At 37.1% G+C, this 19,936-nt stretch overlaps 2 protein-coding genes across 4 annotated transcripts; one reads left to right on the top strand and one right to left on the bottom strand.

Moving 5' to 3' along the window:
* Positions 1 to 7,789: 7,789 nt before the first annotated feature.
* On the bottom strand, positions 7,790 to 13,103 carry LOC133718684 (uncharacterized). Of its 2 annotated transcripts, XM_062145546.1 has the most exons (13): positions 12,954 to 13,103; positions 12,743 to 12,848; positions 12,609 to 12,647; positions 12,400 to 12,492; positions 12,183 to 12,299; positions 11,334 to 11,429; positions 10,878 to 10,991; positions 10,415 to 10,468; positions 10,175 to 10,222; positions 9,471 to 9,621; positions 8,531 to 8,696; positions 8,312 to 8,381; positions 7,790 to 8,171 (listed from the first exon to the last, which is right to left on the bottom strand). In XM_062145546.1, the coding sequence occupies exons 2-13, from the start codon at positions 12,812 to 12,814 to the stop codon at positions 7,914 to 7,916; spliced, it is 1,278 nt and encodes a 425-aa protein (XP_062001530.1). In that variant the 5' UTR covers positions 12,815 to 12,848; positions 12,954 to 13,103; the 3' UTR covers positions 7,790 to 7,913. The 2 variants fall into 2 exon arrangements, with proteins under 2 accessions (XP_062001530.1, XP_062001531.1); XM_062145547.1 differs by lacking the exon at positions 12,954 to 13,103 and having other exon boundaries at positions 12,743 to 12,946.
* Positions 13,104 to 13,171: 68 nt separating this feature from the next.
* LOC133715017 (uncharacterized) lies at positions 13,172 to 19,747 on the top strand. 2 transcript variants are annotated; one of them, XM_062141320.1, is made up of 16 exons: positions 13,172 to 13,311; positions 13,410 to 13,500; positions 14,263 to 14,437; positions 14,571 to 14,676; positions 15,254 to 15,336; positions 16,073 to 16,099; positions 16,219 to 16,367; positions 16,496 to 16,609; positions 16,862 to 16,942; positions 17,269 to 17,330; positions 17,781 to 17,837; positions 18,090 to 18,161; positions 18,320 to 18,568; positions 18,801 to 18,916; positions 19,163 to 19,276; positions 19,383 to 19,747. In XM_062141320.1, the coding sequence occupies exons 1-16, from the start codon at positions 13,258 to 13,260 to the stop codon at positions 19,531 to 19,533; spliced, it is 1,701 nt and encodes a 566-aa protein (XP_061997304.1). In that variant the 5' UTR covers positions 13,172 to 13,257; the 3' UTR covers positions 19,534 to 19,747. The 2 variants fall into 2 exon arrangements, with proteins under 2 accessions (XP_061997304.1, XP_061997305.1); XM_062141321.1 differs by having other exon boundaries at positions 16,219 to 16,361.
* Positions 19,748 to 19,936: the final 189 nt, after the last annotated feature.

The following is a 19,936-nucleotide window of genomic DNA, read 5'->3' on the forward strand; positions in this document are numbered from 1 at the left end:
AGAAAACCATGCTCAAGTAATAAACCTGGTGTTACTTTAATATTTTTCTCTTCATGCTAAATACGCAGGCACTATTGATGTAATCACACAACACTCATCAGATAACGGAACAAAGGTTGACTATTGTCTGTTCAAGTGAACTCTATTGTACAACGCTATTAGTCATATTCTGTTGTGTGAATCTCAGCAAATTGATAACTTTTTTCTCATAACCACATTGCACAACATAATTAAGCATAGTCCGTTGACTACGTCTTCCAAAATTTAGCGATAGATTTCCCTCCATTCTCAAGTCATAATCCCTCTTGAAACAATAAAATTTGGGCTACAAGAAACAACAGTTTAGCTATTTTGGTTGTATGACTGATAACTAGGCACCAAATTTTGAGGAATCTCGCTTTAATGTCTTGGTTTCAAGTTCGCTTGAATCACAAACTAAATTGAATGGCAAAACAAAAGGAACAAAATCAAAATTTGCAAAGCAAACAGAACGAAAACAAATTTGGACGGAAAAGACAAAAAAAAAAAAAAAAAAAGATGGTCAGGCATTTGGACGGTGGCTTAGGGATCGTTCTGATGCTGGTGAAGCTGCTCGATTCAAGCTCTTTCAAGATGAAGGAGATGTCGTCGCTGCGATTTTGATGGTGTTGAAATCGGAAATTTAAACTTGCTCTCACTCATCTCTCTCTTTGTGTGACTAAGAGCAACAAAAACAAAAGAAGAGCTCGATTAGATGATGATGATGTTTCCTGGCAGTTCTCGACCGCGCCGATCTTCGATTGGACTGCATTGTCTTCCTTGGACTTCGGCGCCCTCGCTTCTTCTGAGGAGGGTTTTTTATCGACGAGGGGCTACATTGGAGGTTGGTTTGCCGATTCGGTTTTAGAAGCTGAATCAGACATGGAGATTGAGGAACTAAATCAATCCTTAGTGGAAGAGAGCTGATGGGAATTGATGAGAATGCCTATGTTCACTCTAGTTTGTTAATGGAGTTGGAAGCACCCATGGCTGCTCTAAAACCTAAAGTAGGGGTTTGGAAAATTTTTCTGGTCGGGTGGGTTAGAGGTGCGGGCGTTGTTGGGCCACAATCCTTCTATTGTCCTCCCATTTGTTTTTAGTCTCTTTGTTATGAAAATGTCTGTTTTTCCCTTCTTGTGGGCCATTGGAATTAACCAAATTGAAAAAAGTGGTGGTGAGTTGTGGTCTAATTGTAAAGCCAATATCGTGAAGCTCATGGATTATAATCTCATTGACATTTTTTTTTTTTGAATAATATCATGTCGATATATTAGTAATTCTCAGGCCAGAAAGGACCATTACATATCCTCCCTCTACCATCTCTGGGTAGATAAAGAGACTGTGGTAAAAAAACTACAACGATATATAGATTAGTCCGATCATTTAACGGTACCCATGCTCACTTATTCAAAGAAAGCCTATAAACTATGTTACCAATGACAAGTAAATAGACAAAGTTCAAATGGAAATAAAACTAAATTTTCTCCTTGCCCTTAACACTAGGGCTTGGAGGTTTGCTAGGGCAGACGACACTCAGCACATCTTCAATAGAAACTTTCTTACTCTTAGAGGGGTTTTTGTTCTTCAACCCCAGAGGCCTTCCTTTCTTCTTCTTGATCGGCTGCATGTCTTCTTGTTTGATAACTCCTTCCTTATGAATCAGGATTCCCCCTGGAGCCTCAATCAATCCAAGAGACTTGGTAGAGAATTTGGTGTGGAATTCCAGCAACTTTAGCTTCTTTTGGAGCATGGATGGGCTTGTGGCCTGGCTACTCTCTCCAAAAGGAGTTTTCAGTTTCTTTGGGGATGTGAATGGTGAGGATGGACGCCCTCTCTTGACTACAGCTTGGTCTGTTTCAACAGGAGGTAAGGCTAACACTGTATTTTATTGCTTTAGGCCTCACATCCTCATTCCTGATGACAATGGGACGCCTAGGTTTGTGTGTAGATGGAGCATCAAATAGATTCCGAGCGATAGATGGCAATATGGGGGCTTGAACTCCATGAAAACAAAAGGTTCCATTTGAAAGCGGAGATCAGAGAGGCCCGTAAAATGAGACGCCAGAGAGGTCTCAATTGCAACCTGTGCTTCAGTGTTATTTTGCAGCTTCGGTGCAGCCCCCAGAGGGCATTCATCCTGCTCATGGATAATCAAATTGCAGTCCCTGCACTTTCCATGTAAATTCTCAAAGAAATAAGTTATCTCCTTCACCACACTAGGGATCAGTTTCAACATACGTTTCAAAAAGAAGAGTTGGGAAATAGCATGCGCTACATGAACCCTAATCAGGCCTTTGTGATCAAATAGCTTCTGATCAAGGTCCAGATACTTTCCTGCAATCGAAGCCACATTCATAATAGTTTTCCTATCCTCTAGAGCAGGTGGAATACCTGAATTCTTGACCCAAAAGAAGAGATGATTCATGGGAACCTCAAGCGGATCTGCAAGCCCATCATATTGTTGCAGTAGTACAGGAGATCGACTAAAGTACCATGGCCCTCCACGGATAACCTTGTTTCGGTGTCTCTTCAGATCAAAAGTAAACACAACCCGGCCATGCCCGTTGAAGCCTCCATCAAGGACCCAAATCCATCGGAAATGGCGTTGAAGGTCCACAGCTTCATATTTCTTCTTCGTCAACGGTTTGGACATTTTTTTTTTTTTTTGAATCACTAAATATCTAGTTATGTTTAATACTTACCAAAAATATACAAAATAAAACAATTATATCCAAAAAAACTTAACGAAGGAGTTAATAAAACTTTTTAGTTTCAGCCATGAGACTAAAGTTCTTCTCGTTCGAACTAGGAGAAATGTTTCCTATTATGTTTTGAAAGGATTACTTCTAGTCTAATTATAATTCCCCTTGCATCTTGGAAAGGAAAAACAGCTGCAAGCTCTATATATAATTATATGTACTGGCCATTGGTTCTATTCTCAATACGTTTTAATTGATTTAGAATTTGAACATCAGAACTGGGAAAAAGCCAAAAAGGTACTCCTTGTTGGCATTAGCTCCTATATATACCCCAAAACCTTTGCCACTATCTCTCGGAAAACAGAAAGAAAATTCAAGGTACTCGAGAATGGTTTTGAAAAGCGTACAAGGAAAAAAATATGGGTTCTTCCAACACCACTAAAGCTTGCTGCGGTTGTTTCTGGTCGTCCAACAAGGAAAAGAGCACCACCAATAATGAGCCCAACTTAATTACCAACCAAAGGCAATGCTTGAAAAAAATTTAGATACAAATTAATAGAAAGGGAAAAGATAAAATTGAAGAAGATGGCAGAGAAAGCAAAGAAGGAGCGAGTGAAAAGTTTTGCACTAGACAGGCAAGTCTAGCCAAATGGTTCATGATAACCAATATTCAACGCGTCAATATTCTATTGGTCACCACAATGTACGAGTGTGGCAAGATTACTAGATTAGTGAATAATCATATTGGAAGGTACGTAGAGTGTATGTTTAGTGATGAAGCCGCAATAGTTGTACCGTCATGTATAATTTAGGACTATAGTTTTCTAAGTTTTGTTCTTATTTCAAGATTATCGTCTTTAGGTGTTATTTCATTCAAGTTATTAGTAATAGTCATTGATGACGAAATAGCCCCTGTTGATTGTTTTTTCCTATTGCTATAGCAATAATATGTTATTTAAACAAATTTATATTGATAAGACTTCATAGCTTAATGTTTATTTAGACAAATTTCATGTGTTACAATTTTAATTCATGTTCGTTAGGCTTCACTTACACCCAGTTTGGTGCTTTTTCTCATGTTCCGAGCTAGGCAAGTTATATTTTTCTGAATTAAAACAAAGTACTTTGCAATTAATTTTGAATACCTAAAGCAATTAATGTTATTCTTGCACAGAAAGAAAAGTAAATATTATTATTATTATTATTTTGTTTCAAAAAATCTACGGGGTGGGCCCCAAATGTTACCGTTGGCAGCTGGAAAAACTCGTAAACTTGACGCGAAAATTTTCCTTTGCCTATCCGGACGAGGAACAACCCAATTCCAAATGAGAGAAGGAAATGCCGTCTATATAATCCACTCTCCACTTTCCTATTCTCATCTACTTTCCAGTTCTCCACTTCTCTTAAAGTTTCCGGTTCGCCCTTTCCCAATTCTCCTAGATCATTTTTCTCCGTTTTCTTTGTCGATTTCCATGGCGACGATCCAGAAAAATGAGTCGCTGAATTACTGGAGGGATTTCTTTGCCACTGCAAACAACTCCACCATTTTCGATGTTCTTGACCACGCCATCACCCTCGCTGCCTCCGATTTTCCGGAGGAGTTCACTCGCCAAAGGAGTCGAATTCTCGGTTCGATTCAGGGTTTGGGCGGCGGTGATTATCGGCGCTCCGATCTAGGGTTTGGTACAGCATCTGAAACTGGGTCGGAACAAAAGGTTGAGCCTTCAAAGCCATCGCTCAAAGTACGCATAAAGATCGTGAAGCGAAACGTTGATGGTACCTACCGTACCTTGATCAAACCCAGTTCAGATGAAGCTAAACCGATCAAGCCCTCTTCAGATGAGAATAAGTCGATCAAGCCGGAACCGTGTGTTGATAAAGTGGCACTTGATCGAGCGAAAATGATCAAGCCCCCACCCTGTGTTGGTGAAGCTAAATCGATCAAGCCGAAGCCGTGTTTGGATGAAGTGGCAATTGAGGCAAAGCTTCAGGCCACAAAGAGAAAGTTTCATGATCGATATGAAGAAATTGAGAACAGTAAGAAGCAGAGGAGGATACATGTCTTGAATTATCTTCCCAACCAAGACTTCAAGCTTGGCTGCCCTACCAGTACTAAACCACAAGGGAAGAAACTTGGAAACCATTGTCTACAGTCCTCGGCGAGAAGGCGGGTGGCAAATAAACTGGGTTTTCAGAGTTTTCAAAGTAATAGGATAGTCAGTGCTACCCACTGAAAGTGTTTTTCTATGTTGTCCCTAAATTGTATCTTGTGAATTATGTTCAATGAATGGGAAAAACCGCTTTTTTGCAATTACTCTCTGAGTATAGTGAATTTTATATTCGTGTTGAAATTCATATATTCCAGATTGTATATTCCAGATTGATATATAGTATTGGTTACACTGTCTCAAGTCTCTGCAACTAGTTTCTGCAAATAACTGATTGAAACTTTGATTATAATTAACAGAGAATGCTAGAGATTCAGAAAATATTAATCTTCTCAAGCTGTAATGTTTTCATCTGTGACTTCTTTCGAGAGAATTGGAAATATACCGAGAAATACTATAATATAAGTTGTATAAGTCTGCACTCTCAATCCTATGGTAGAACTAGTGCTTATCAGTCCCAGTTCTGGATTGTGAAGTCGCAAACAATATATTAGTGTTCTCTTGCTTTCTGTATTTTAGGGGTTGAAGAATCGGTCCTGATCAAACTTCTTGTCGGAATTAAGAATAGGGTTCACATATAAAATTCAACCATAACGAAAGAATGAGGAGTTACTATAGTTGAGTGGCTATAATTTAAAAATGTTGATAGCATTTGCTATTCAGATTCAGCCTCATAGCTAAACCTAGCAAAGCATTAAAAAAATAAACTCCAAGGTTGAAAATGGTTCGGAAATACTCCATACAAAGTCACTGCTAGTGTCAAGCAAGCAATGTATCTTCTTGTTTGGATGATAGTCATGGGAAGCGGTTCATAGGTCGACTTGCTAATCTTATTCCACTTGTTTTCTAGTTGAAAAGAATATCCATTGGCGTCGAAGAATCTCCAATGCAGTCATGTAGTTGTGAAGAAGATGAGCACAGAACTTGTATTTCCATGCACATCGCAAGATCAGTTGCTTCCTATTGCCTGAAAATATACATACCTGCAATGTCAAAGGTAGACATTGTCACGACTCACAAAGGAGAGCTCTGTCTTCTGATCTTGTCCATCGAATATTTAAAAGCTGTGAAGCACATGTCACTAATGTACGTGTTAAAGCTGATTAAGCCATGGGTACGTTTTATAGCACAACTACAGTAGTCACTATGGACATCAACTCTCACATTGGCTAGCAAGGTCTGCTCATGGATCATAGTCATCAACTATCACATTGGCTAGCAAGGTCTGCTCATGGATATATCTAGTGCGTAAAGGGTGTCCTTTACTCGAAGTGTAAATCCAAGTGTTTGGGTAGTTGCCTGCCACCATGAGACCTGTTGAAGTGTTGATGATCGATGATGCTTCAAGTATTAGAGACTGGTCGATCGTCATCGTCTACTGATGAAGCTGGACTGTCTCCTGGTGAAAGATCGATACTGCAGCGAAAGGCTGTAGTCTTGGTCCAAGAGGTACTAGTACTACTGCTGCTGCTACTGCTACCACTACAGTTGTATTAAAACAAGCACAAGGACTTAGTTTTGTGCTGGCAGAATATTCTGATACCTGCCATTATTAAATATGCAATCCATACACCAAGCAAGATGTTGCTCTTCCTCCCACTCCTCAAGCTTATGGCTTTGCAAGGGACGGTTCTTTTGCAATCGCTACTATACCTACCGATATACTAGTACTAGTCCTAGTTCAACCTGCATCCATCGTAATGCTGATTGCCGGTGGATTGTTGTGGGAATAAACCCAAATATATTATCGAATTAGGAATAAAAGTCCTAATTTCAAGTTTTCTTTTCGATAACAGTCCTAAATTCGAGTCGAGTATGTTTCCCCTCCCATATGTATCATATTCATTCAAACGTTTGTTCACTTGTAGACACCACCTGTTAAGTAATTAATAAAGAAGGCAAGACTTGGCTAGGTCACTCGGGGTCTGTTGCTTTGCTTTATGTTAGGAGTAAACAAATTCTCAACTGTAGTATGTCGTGTTTGTTGGCTTTACCTCCTGATCACCAGGCACGTTTTTTTGGGTCCCTTTGGTCACCATTCACGTTGACATCGAAGAAATAGAACGCTATCGAGCTTTACCTAGCTATACTTGTACTCAGTACATGTTATGTGCAATGCACCACTCAATGCTCTTTGTCAGACATTGCGGTTACAATATTGTAGCAATCTTGACACAATATGTCATGAAATCGAAGAAAGAGTACACTATAAAGCTTTACCTTTACCATCACCCAGTACGTGTTAATGTGTGATATGCAATGCACTACCCAATACGTCTTATTAGACATTGCGGTATATTATTGTGACAATTTTGATATGACATGCCATGTAAAGGAAATTATGAAAATGCATTTTGAAACTAGGGAAATCAATCCCGAAACTTTGGCTTAAAAAGAAAGAACTTGTCTGAAACCATGATTTCTCACTCAAAATCATGTGCTGGTCAATATAGATACCACCCATGTACCTGAAGGTGTAAACAAGTTCTCAACTGTAGTATGTCGTGGCCATTGTGTGGGAGACAGAACTTTAAAGGTTGTAGGCTGTGGCAACCAACAATCTCTCCGAATACAAATACATTAATCCTCTCCGGATAATTGCATTTGGTATATAGATATAGCTAGCTAACAACGAGTCATTGATTAGCTAGCTAGCTATATCTATTTACCAAATGAGGTTTTCCAAAATGCCTCGGTTTTATTTCTCTTTTGAACTAATTGAGAACAGTAAGAGGCAGAGGAGGATACAAGTCTTGAGTTATCTTCCCAAGCAAGACTTCAAGATTGGATGCCGTCCTAGTACTAAACCACAGGGGAAGAAACTTGGAAACCATTGTCTGCAAGCCTCGCATAGGGTTCGTATATAAAATTCAGCCATAACGAAAAAAACGAGGACTTAGTTACTGTAGTTGAATTTCTTTGATTTAACTTCTATAGTATAAGAATGATTTGGCTAGTCATATTTCAGCCTCGTAGCTTAGTGTAGCAAAAAGGGAAGAAACTCTGTTCAAAATGGTTGCAAAATACTCTATACACTGTGACTGTTAGCGTCAAGCAATGTCTCTTCTTCTGTTTGGATGATAGTCATGGGTAGGGGGTCAAAACTGGACTTGTTAATCTTATTCCACTCATTTTCTACTCGAAAGAATACCCATTGGAAGCGTCGAAGAATCTCCAATGCAGTGATTGCAAATACAGTCATGTAGTTATGACGAAGATGAGCAGAGAATTTGTATGTCCATGCACATCGCAAGATCAGGTTGCTTCCTATTGCCCAAAAATATACCTGCAATGTGAAATGTTGACATCGTCACGAAGAGCCTGCTGATACATAACCAAGTCGATCTAATAGAATGTGTCACTAAGAAAAGCTCTGCCTGCTGAAGTGCTGATACATAACGTCAATCCAACAAAGTAACTCCTTACCCATTTTTGTTCATATAATAAGTAGGAAACTAAACTCGGTCTGCTGAACTTGAAAATTCGAGTGAAGCCACTGTCAAGCAAAGGGGGAAAACAATATTAATATGAAGAGATAATAGGCAAGGCTCCTATCTGTATCAGCCTTCAAAGTGCTTGAGAGTATAAACTGATTTGAATTCAATGCAAAAGAAAGTCCAAAATGCTGTAATTAAGCTATCATACCTCAAGTCCCAATCTTGAGCTATGTCCCAGTAGAATGAATACAGCGAGTTAACAATACTAGACAGAAGCCAAAGCGGCTCATAAAAGTTGGACCACCTATCAGGGAAGACATGATATTTAAGGGCCGAAAGAAAAATCACTGGGACTGCAGTCGAATATTTTAAAGCTGAAAAGCAGATTGATGACATGACAGTATTAGCAGTTAAAAGGACATGATTATATTGAATAAGCAATGTACTAAAGCTGAATGCCTTTAAGCTGTAACAAAAGTGACTTCTACAGACATGAGTACATATGAAAAAGAGTCGCTTATAAGTGTCAGTTTTGCAGATACATGTGATGTTTGCGCAAGGGATCCAAAAATAATTACAAAATTTGAGAACACGAGAACATGATAATGACAGCCGCATATGCACAAGTCAACAGTAAGGATTAGAATCCCCCAACTTCAAGTGATTATATACCACATAACAAAAGCCATTTCGAATGTAAATTCCTAACAGATAGTTAGATTAATACTAAGAGTAATCGTAGACTATACAAAAATATTTGAGTAGCACCTTTAAGAGCAACAAATTGTGAACTTCAATAGATATTACGTAGCCTTTTTTCTTCTCTTCAGGAAAAATTAGTAGCTAGTATCCCGCTTTGAATAATTAAATTAGAAAACCCAAATTGTTCATCTCTTTTTTTGCTTACATAAAGCTCACTTCTCATGCAAGAGAAACTAAATTTGATCCCAAACAAAGCATTTGTAACCTGTCACATACTAATGGAGAACCTCAATAATCCAACCAAAGCAAACTATACCATTCAATTCCACGTAACTACCCAGTGTATAAAACTAATCTTCAGAATAGGATAATATTTCTCCATTTCACCAATTGTCAATTATAGGTAACAAGCAGTCAAAGAGGGATGAACTACAATGAGTCATTACCATTGAAAAGGTTTGTCTTGTCTTTTGTATCCTTGTATTGACGTAGGCATTGAAATAAACGGCAAACATAAGGAAAAACAAGCACTAGAGGGATTCCAATTGAGTGGCTGCCACAAACTGAATCAGCTTCAAGCCATGCAATAGTGGCAACCTGCACATTAAAAAAAATATTCATCTCAATGATATCAGATTTTGAGTGACTTCATTGTATATAGACCAATACAAAATTCTTTGCCATCATGTTTCACAAGTTGATAACAAACTCAAACCAAAAAGAACATAGATGAAAGCAGAGAGTTAGAAACCAAATTTGTCATGACGTTTTTGACCTATTACAACAAAAATACGCATGAAAAGCTGGCGAATGGATACATCATTCTTCTTTGTTTAGAATGATCCTATATAGTAGATTTATGAGGAATGAACCAATTGATGAGATTCTTTTCTATTTTCTAATGATAATTGTTATACTATTTTCCTTCAGCTTATTACTTGCCAAGAACTTAGCAAAGGCTTATGACAGAAGAATACTGCAGAGAATGGGATCTGAAATGGATTACATTAATAAATTCTGCAGAAACACATCAAAACTGTAGATATATAAAAAAACTCTGCAAGCATAATCCTCCCAACAGTACAATGGTGAATTATTTGCCTTTTGACAGTCGACAAGCATAGAGATGAACTTAACACTTAAATCTTACCAGCCCATGAACCATTCTGCAGACTGAACGTTCCAAATCTGAAAACACCTGTATGCAATTAACATCGCAATCCATATTCATTATGAGCCACAAGAACTTTTTAATTATCCATATGTAGAATGAGATATGGGAAAATAGACTCAAGTGTAACAAATATTATTGCTAATACTAAAATGGAAGTGTATGACTGATAACATGTTAATGGTTGACTGCAATGACTAGAAGGATATAGATTCATACCTTAGACATAGAAGTTAAAACTTCAGCCACAAAAAAGTCAGGAAATGATATAGCCTGCAGATTGTAAAGTCCTAGTTCAATTAATTGATAAAATGATTAGCTCTCTGAACGTCATCTATTCAGAGACCAAAATATCTATTTGCTGACCAATGTTACTTTGAATAAATATTTTCTTTCCCCCTGTAAATATTTTTTTTTTCTTTTTTCAAAATTAAAAGATCTATTGTACTTATCAGGCTAACTTACCTGCATCCATAAACACATCATTCCAGGATTTGATAAACAAGTTTCTCTTGTTCTTTTTTTCTTTCTTTTGTCTTAAATTATGCAATAGATTACTACAACATTAGGATAGAAGACAGGCAAAGACAACAACTCATTTATAAACTTTAACCAACTTAGTTCTTTAGGTAAGATGTGCCCAAGTATGTCTGGATTAAGAGCTACAAGAAAGAAAACTTGCCTGCACTGGAAGAGCTATCCTGCACAGTGTCCTCAATAAGAAGTACCGAGATGACAAATAAAAGATATCAAAGGGGGATATCAGAACTATAGCAACAGCAATATACAGGGACACCTGCAAGACGTACAGAGACATTTACAAAAATTTGTCTTATGAATATAACAGCAAGACTAGTGAGCCATTGTAACTCTGGTGCAATACAAAATAGACCTATAATGCATGTACAAAGCACATTTAGTGTAAAGAATGATGCAGTAAATAATGACTGCATCACACAGTTATAACAAGATAGCAGCAAAATATTTAACAATAAATTAAGACCAACCAATATCTCCATCAACATCCGTATATTAAAGGAAGCTCGTCAATGAACCATTTGGAACTGGGTTAAGCATGCAATCAATCTCAAGAAAACCAGAGCAAAGAGAAAATTTCGAGAAGGGGATGATATTACACTGGTAGTAATGCAGCCAATAATAATTTTCCGTGTGAGTAAAGGTAAAGGTATGCTGTCATGCTAGTAGGGACAATGATGGTCATCCAAGTGCTACACTGCATATAAAATGCCAGATAATTAGGAAAAAGAAAAGGAACGGGGCATTGTGAATGAATGAGGTTGCTAGGACAAATATACAAGTAGAAGCAACTTCTTTAACATAATAACAAGAATTGGCAATAAATACCAAAGATGAAAGAGAATGACACAAAACATAAGTTGCTATAATACAATAATCACTTAAATGTATTTTTGGGGAAATGCTATTCCAGACATTAATAATTAAAAAAACAGATGTGTAGTCCAGGAAGAATATATTAACGAATGGTGCAAGTAGAAGAGCTCTAACAAATGGATTTAGACCAGATGAGACTTGGGAGATTGCAATTCGGCGAGGCCTTGGTTGGCTCAAATATGCACTGACATGGTATAGCATTTGTGATGCACGAATTACATTACATACATAAAAATACAGTATTAGGAACATGTACAAACACTGAAACATATGTACATTCATACAGAGTTGAACCTGTCTATATGTCCTGTGAAATTTACAACATCATATATCATGAGAGACGGACTAATGTGCCAGCAGTCCATCTGATGTGCTGGCACATTACTGTGCCCGTGAAATTACAAATTCTCTTTGTCGCATACTGAGCCTCAAGAAAGGCTATCACATGATTATGGTTTGAGTGCGGTAGTCACATTTAAACCTCAACATCATAAATTTTAATAGAGACAAGAGCATTACAGAGAAGATAGGGGAGAGGGGGAGGACAAAGAGAAATCGAATGAATCATCAGTACCTTCCATACTTCTTTGTGAGTGAGATGATTTTGATCAAGATCAAATATTTTTGCATAGCCAATGTTGGCCTGCGAAAAAACCCATAAGTTCACTCCCCAAAGCCAAACCATCAAAGTCTGCGACAAAAGAAATTAAAAGATAAGCTGCTACAAAGTCAAGAATGTTATAAGAGTGAAAAAAACAACAACAACATCCACACAAACAATCAAGCCTCACCATGAGGAGGGGTGGGTTATAATACAAAAAGGCCTCATATAAGAATAAATTACGCAAATCTGCACTCATTCTCATGGCAGAATCCCATCCAATCTGTTTCAAAAGAACAACTCAGGTTTAAGCATATAGTAACAAAATCTATCATAAATCTACCAGACCAATACTTCAAAAGCACCCATAATACATGAGATTAAGATCAAAACACCAACCTTGCAACAACTCAATCCCCATATCATGAAAAGTAGTACCTAAAAAGGTAACGTCATCTACCAAAAGAAGCTGAATATGAACGATATAAATCGGAAAATGACTAAATAACTGGCAAAAAAAAAAAAAATCAAACCTTAAGCCTCCATAGAAAAACTGGAGATGGAGAAACTGCAGCAGTATGTATCTGTGAGAGTGGACTCTTCATTTCTTGTACACTAGTTCTGCAGGGTCAATTGTACCTGAAAATTATCAAAGGAGAATGCTTTGCCTAATGAGAATGACAAAGATCAAAACTTTAAGGGAAAATGTTTTATTGCCGATTGACTACATGCAAGTCTACGCACCCTTCAGATCTGAGACTGGTCCTTGGGGTTTAGGTAACGTCAAAAAGTTCAAAGCTTTCAAGGCATTAATGTCGCTCTTGGACAGAAGAGAACCAGAGAAAATTCTTCTCTCACTAGTCACTACGTGATTTACCCGCCAGTGCGTCTCTAGTGGAGTAGTGGACCCTCCTGATTTATATATATATATATATAGTTTTGGGTACGGGTGTGGACAGTAATATTGTGGGTGTGAAAAGAAATAAAAACTTGAGCTACCCAGTTGCTTAAGTCTTAAACCCCCAAACTCTTCTGTTGTCTCTCAGTAATGGCGAGTTCACAAGAAGACGCGAAGCTCGAACGGTTTCTGCAGTGGTTACAGGTGCCTGCCCATGTTTTTTACAGTGTGGGATGAGCTTTTTTTTTTTACTGATCAAATTAGTGAAACTGTGGTTTTGATGAATTGGGTTTTGAATTCAGGTTAATGGGGTGGAGCTACGTGGGTGCAAGATCAAATTCTCTGATTCTGATAAAGGGTTTGGCATTTTTGCGGCTAATGATGTTTCTGATGGTAAACCCAACTCGTCCTTTTAACTCAAGTTTGTAAAGTTTTGTTCTTTGTCTATGTGGTTGCTCATATTTGTTAGTAGAGAGACTGTGAAATGTGGGTCAGGTACAGAAATTGAATTCCAGTGTCAGATACTGCATTCTTTTAAGAATCATGTAGGAAATACTGAGCAAATTACTTGATTTCGATCTTTGGAAGTATCTTTTGTTGCCTTTGCAAGCTAATATATTGTCAATGATAAGTCTTTTGCAATTGAAAGTATAATTTTTGTTATTGTTTCTTTGAACAAGCACTGGAAATTTATGTTTGGGGTACTATTGCCATGTCTTTAACATAGTTTTATAAGCTTAAAAGATGTGCGCATTCACAACTACATGATGCACTTGTGTTCTTCATACTAAAGCTGGTGGGTGCAAGCTGATTTGTGACCAAATGATGCCCATGGAGGGATATACCAGTCAAGATTGTTGTTTTCTTTTGAACTTGAATTAGAAATGGTGTAGCATGCCATGTGGCTTCCAAAGCCTGACATTCACTGGACACTATCGATATTGAGCCAATGACAACCCTTTCCTCTCGTAGGTTACTTCATCCTACGAGCATTCAATAAGCTAGCACTATACCCATGCATCATACCTAGGCATCTTTATCCAACCTTTAGGTGACCATTCCAGGACTGTATCCCTATTGTGTTATGAAACTTGCTCTCGTAACATTTTGACAAGTAGAGAATAGTTCTGATTCACTTTTGGAAATCAATTTCAGGGGTTCTGTTAGTCGTGCCTCTGGATTTAGCAATAACTCCTATGAGAGTTTTGCAACATCCTTTTTTTGGACCAGAAAGTAGAGCAATGTTCGAAGAAGGAGATGTAGATGATAGGTTCTTGATGGTTTTGTTTCTAACAGTGGAGCGTCTCCGCAAGAATTCTTCTTGGAAGCCGTATGTATAGAATGAATTTGTTGAATTATCAATTAAAACTTTTTTGTTTCTTTGGTGGTCAGCCTTTTCCACTTGGGTGGAAGATAACAAACCAGCTAAATATTTTGCTGAGCCTATTATTGAAATTGCTCAGGTACCTTGATATGCTTCCCACCACTTTTGGCAATCCACTTTGGTTTACTGATGATGAGCTTTTGGAGCTAAAAGGAACAACATTGTACCGAGCAACTGAACTGCAGGTAAAAGATTTCTGAGCATCTAACTATGATAATAAAATACTCAAACGTATGTTATATCCATATAGAAGTTATCTTGATTTCAAGTTGATTTCTCTTTTATGGACCTTTTATGATGTTGAATGTATTGATACAATACACATTTGCAAAATATTTTTGGGGGGTCAAATTGGCATTCCTTTTACTGCAAACCACACCCCCTCCTCTTTTGCATGAGTGTTTTTACAATGGACATGTGCATGACAAAAGGAAGAGGGAAGGGGGTTTGGATTGCAAGAAAGGGTTTCACTCCTCTTAATTTTTAGCTAGTATTCACTATCCAGGGTTTAAGGTAACTCTTGTAAATTATGTCACATCGCTTGTGGGAGTAATTTTGACATAATGCAATGCTAACCTGATGCAATTTTTTATTCAAGTTGACAATAATGTTTTCGTAACTGTCCAGTTGGCTTTTTTTTTATTTTTTTGGTGGTTTGAAAGTATTTGGATTTCTTTTTTGATATTGGTTCTGTCAATTATGATTTGAGTAGCCTATCTTCTTTCTGTAGTATATGTGACCAACGACAGGTTTAATTTACAGAAGAAAAGCTTGTGGTCTTTATACGATGATAAATTGAAGGCTCTGGTGGATAAACTTTTAACTCTTGATGGTGATTCAGAAAGGTATATCAGAAATGGATTTTGTTTCCATTTGAGTTCATAAGAGAATTAAGCTAGCAGGTCCTGTCCTTTCAAAAAAATATTCATGCATCTTTTTCTTCTCTATTTTTTGGTATTTGAATTATTTGTTTCAAAAATCAGAGAGGCTGATATGAATAATGGGTATAGTAATAATTAATTGTGCACTTTCATTTCATTAGTATACTGGATACATTAGATACATTGAAGTTATCCTGTGTCGTTCTTGTTATTTGAGCTTCATAGCAACACCTAGAAAGGTAGAATAGATTGACAGGTTTCTGAGAATCTTGGTGGTACTTGTCATGCCCAGTCTTGTGACTTTGTCTTGAACTAGTGTTAGATAAAAAAGCATACAGCTGCTGATGACATCATGTGAAAACATTAGTACGTAATTTGGTATTGCAATGCTATTCTCAGACTCTGGACCTCTCAACTCACCAACAATTTGTGGACCTATGTGAATTTCAGCATTTAGTAATCAGTTGGCTGTGTGATTTATGATGCTTTTGTAAAAATGGTGTCTATATAAATTTATGGTCCAAAATCTTGAAATCTAGCATTCGGAGGCTGACTTTTCAATTCTTTGAAGATGATATCTAAAATTGCATGTTGAACAACACTCAGAATAATATAGACATTGTCATTAGTTATCTTCATCTCTAAATATATACTATGATTGCTAATCTCTGATCATATGCTCCGGTTGCTTCTTTTATAGGGATGTGTGCTTTGAAGATTTCCTTTGGTATGTATCATCTTCAATTAAATAATCTTATGATTTTTTGGTTGAACCCTTCTTACTAATATCTGTTCAGGGTGCCTTAGACCTTTGTTGCTTATCTTCCCTAATTTCTGTCATGCTAGGGCAAATTCTGTATTTTGGGCTCGTGCTTTGAACATTCCCCTTCCATACTCTTATGTATTTCCACAAGTTGAGGAAAAGAAGAATTGCAGTGCTTCAAATGACAAAAGTTCTGACAATTCTACTAATATGGTTAATGGCAATGGTAAAGGTATTGTAATTTTTCTCCCTCATTAATTCTTTTCAATATACTTTATCATGATGTATTGGATGCTTGATTTGGTATCTCTAGATGTAAATGTAGTTATTTGAACTAATATTAGTGCTTTCTTAAATTAGGATGTCAAGTTGACGGGGTTGATATTCAAGTTAATGGAGTGACATCTTTATCAAACCAAAAAGATACTGTCTGGGTGGAGGGTCTTGTTCCTGGCATCGATTTTTGCAACCATGGTATGCCTGTTGTCATCAAATCTGGTATTCTTAGAAATTTATCTACTTCTGTTACAGAACTTACAGAATTATAATTACCTCTGTTCAAGATTCGAGTGTAAGCTTTTTAACCAGTGTAGCCCATCCTGCAGTTCAACTCATTTGATTCTAGTTAATACTATAGCCTACACTTTTGTCCATATATTTTTATGAGTTTTTCCGTATAGTCTATTTTCTCATACACCTTACTAGCTGAATCATGTGGCTATTCAGGTTTAAAGCCGGCAGCAACTTGGGAAGTTGATGGAACAGGATCGATAACTCGGGTTCCTTTTTCTATGTATCTTCTTTCTGGTAGTGTCCTATTTCCATTCGAACCTTATTTTTTGCTGAAAATCAGTAAAACTATGTGTTATGTAACCATATGATTTTGCATTGGTATCATAGCATACAAGTTTTAATCGTGACTGTTGCTATTGGGTATGTCAATACTTGTGTTTATTTCTTTTGAGGTCTTTTATGTAGCAGGGTTATGATATTTCATATTGGTTTCATTTAGTTGTGACAGTTACTATTGAAGCCTTACTATACTTGTTTTCATTTCTCTTGCTTGATTAGTTAGCTGGATTATCTTACTTACCGAGATATTCCTTTTTCTTTTCTTTTTCCAAATTGGAAAGCCGGACAACCCTTGGAGACTGATGAAGAAATTTCTATAAGTTATGGTAACAAAGGAAATGAGGTACTTCCTGGAGACATATATAGAATTGTTGTATTTGATACCAAAGTTACTTTTTAAGTTGTATACTTAGTTACTTTTTAAGTTGTATACTTATTTTTGCATCTTCTTCCTAGCAACCGAACATAATTTCTTAGAATGTTTGCCTTTGTCCTGGCATATGCTTGTATTCTAAAACATGTTTAGTTTCATGTGCTACTTCTTGCATGCTACTTGCACCTGAAGTTCTTTTGTCATTTGAGGCTTTGAGCTTACTTAGGCTTATGAGTCTGGCAGATTCTACTTAGTTTACCTGCCATAGTTGTTCAGGTTATTTGAAAAGTCGACTTAAATTTAAGAAAGCCTTATTCAAGTATTTGGTCTCTGCCATCATCTTGTTTTCCTAATCCACATTAGCATTTGACAACCTTCATCAACTTCTAAGGGAGAACCATTATCTTGTGTTTGATGCAGGAATTACTTCATCTGTATGGTTTCGTCCTTGATGGTAATCCAGATGACTATCTCATGGTAATGCCTTTATATTGGTTATAGTTGAGTAACCTTGTATAGATTGTTCTTTTGTTTCTAAATAACTCGTTCTCGATGGTGGCAATGTCTTAAACTCAAAATAGATGTAAGGTGGACTTTTTGGTTTTATTACTTTATACACTTTGGATATTTTAATCCATGCTTCTGTCATCTGGTTCCAGCTAGGACCGTAGTTTTTGTCAATCAATTGTTTGAGCTGATCACAACTTGGTACGGTAATGATGTATACAGGTACATTATCCAGTACAAGCCCTTCAAAGTGTTTCATTTTCTGACTCGAAAGCACAGCTTCTTGAAGCACAGGTTTGCTATTGTCTGTCTTTTAATTTTGTGTTATGTATTCTCTGTTTTAATCTAGGAGAAACTCTCTACTTCAGTAAAGCTGTAGGTGGATCAATGGATTTTTTTTTTAATTCCTTTATTTGTTTTCAAAACAAACTTTGCTTTATTGTTGTTCACAGAAGGCCGAAATGAGGTGTCTCTTACCTAGAAGTTTACTGGATCATGGCTTTTTCCCAGTAGGCATCTCAACTAATGAAGGAAGTGATAAGGGCCAACTCAACCATGTTTGCAGCTATAGTTGGAGTGGTCAGCGCAAGATGCCATCATATTTAAACAAGTTGGTTTTTCCCGAAAGCTTTTTGACAACTTTGAGGACCGTAGCCATGAAGGAGGATGAGCTGTTTCAGGTTTCATCATTGCTGGAAGAGGTAAAAATTCTTTGCCTAGTATTGCTATTTCATGTTTTACTAGCTAAGCATATATGTTTTCTTGCTTATAATTAATATAAAGTGACCTGAACTAGTTTTATAAGCAAGAAATGAAAGTAAATCTTTCTAATACTTGTTAGTAACTTAAGATGGGAGACCATTTTATGGTCTAGGCCATTTGATCATTTGCACCCTGGTTCTTAACCCTGGTTCAATATATGTTATGTGAAAGCTTGTTACATCTGGAGGGGGCAGGCAACCATCTGATTCAGAAGTTCGAGCAGCAATATGGGAGGCTTGTGGTGACTCCGGAGCTTTGCAAATGCTTGTTGATCTTCTTACTATGAGGTGACTCTGAATCCATGATTCGAATGCCTCACTTGTGATATTATAATATGGTTCATAAGAATTAAATGAACCTCTCAATGAATCTGCATGCCGCCACTTGTAACTTTAATAGGAGATCCATCAGAAACTGACTCCATCAGTCTTACTTAAAACAGTCATATACCGTAGTTGCATGCTACTTAGAAGCTGTAACATGAATTGGTCGGTACCTATGCTACGTTGCTAACCAAATATTCTGTATGCAAGGATGGTGGATCTTCAAGATGGTTCTGGTACAGAGGACAGTGACACTAATTTGCTTAAAAACGCACGCTTTAGTGAAAGCCCAAATCTGCATACAGGAAATGAAAACGATTTAAGGTACCATATTTTGCCTTCATCATTGTGTTCTCATTTAAATACATGAATCAGTAGAGAAGCTGAACATTCAGTATGTTTCCTATTGTTGGACTCTTCTTGACTGCAGTGAAGAGATAAATGGCCTTCAACCATCCCAATTGATGAGCAGAAACAAGTGGTCTAGTATAGTTTATAGACGAGGGCAGAAGCAACTAACTCGATTATTCCTCAAGGAAGCAGAGCATGCCTTGCAATTAGCTCTGGATGAAGGGAACTAACTTTCGACACAAATTCATGTGTTTTTAGCTCACATCAGAAATTAGTCCTTATCAAGGCTTATGATCTTTAGCGTCCGTAACTATACTATGCATTTTGTGCTCGGTAATGATCGTGCATGTATTAATTTCATTAATGTAATAAATGTAGGCCAAAGTTGTACCCACTAAAATGCTTTTGGTCACTATTTCTATAGAGAGAGAAGTCTCATTTCCCGAGTGAAATGAATAGAAAATTGATTTCATTCTGCAATTTTGCGAGGCTTCTAATAGTTAAGCATTCAAGAAAAGAAAACAAATATATTAGTTTTGCATAAAAAGAAAGTAGTTCCGGCCCTGGTCGATAACCGTAAATGTAGCATATATATATACATTCGTAGCCCTAGTAAGGGCTCAAAAATTGTGA

Source organism: Rosa rugosa, chromosome 6, assembly GCF_958449725.1.
Source record: "Rosa rugosa chromosome 6, drRosRugo1.1, whole genome shotgun sequence".
NCBI classification, from domain to species: domain Eukaryota; kingdom Viridiplantae; phylum Streptophyta; class Magnoliopsida; order Rosales; family Rosaceae; genus Rosa; species Rosa rugosa.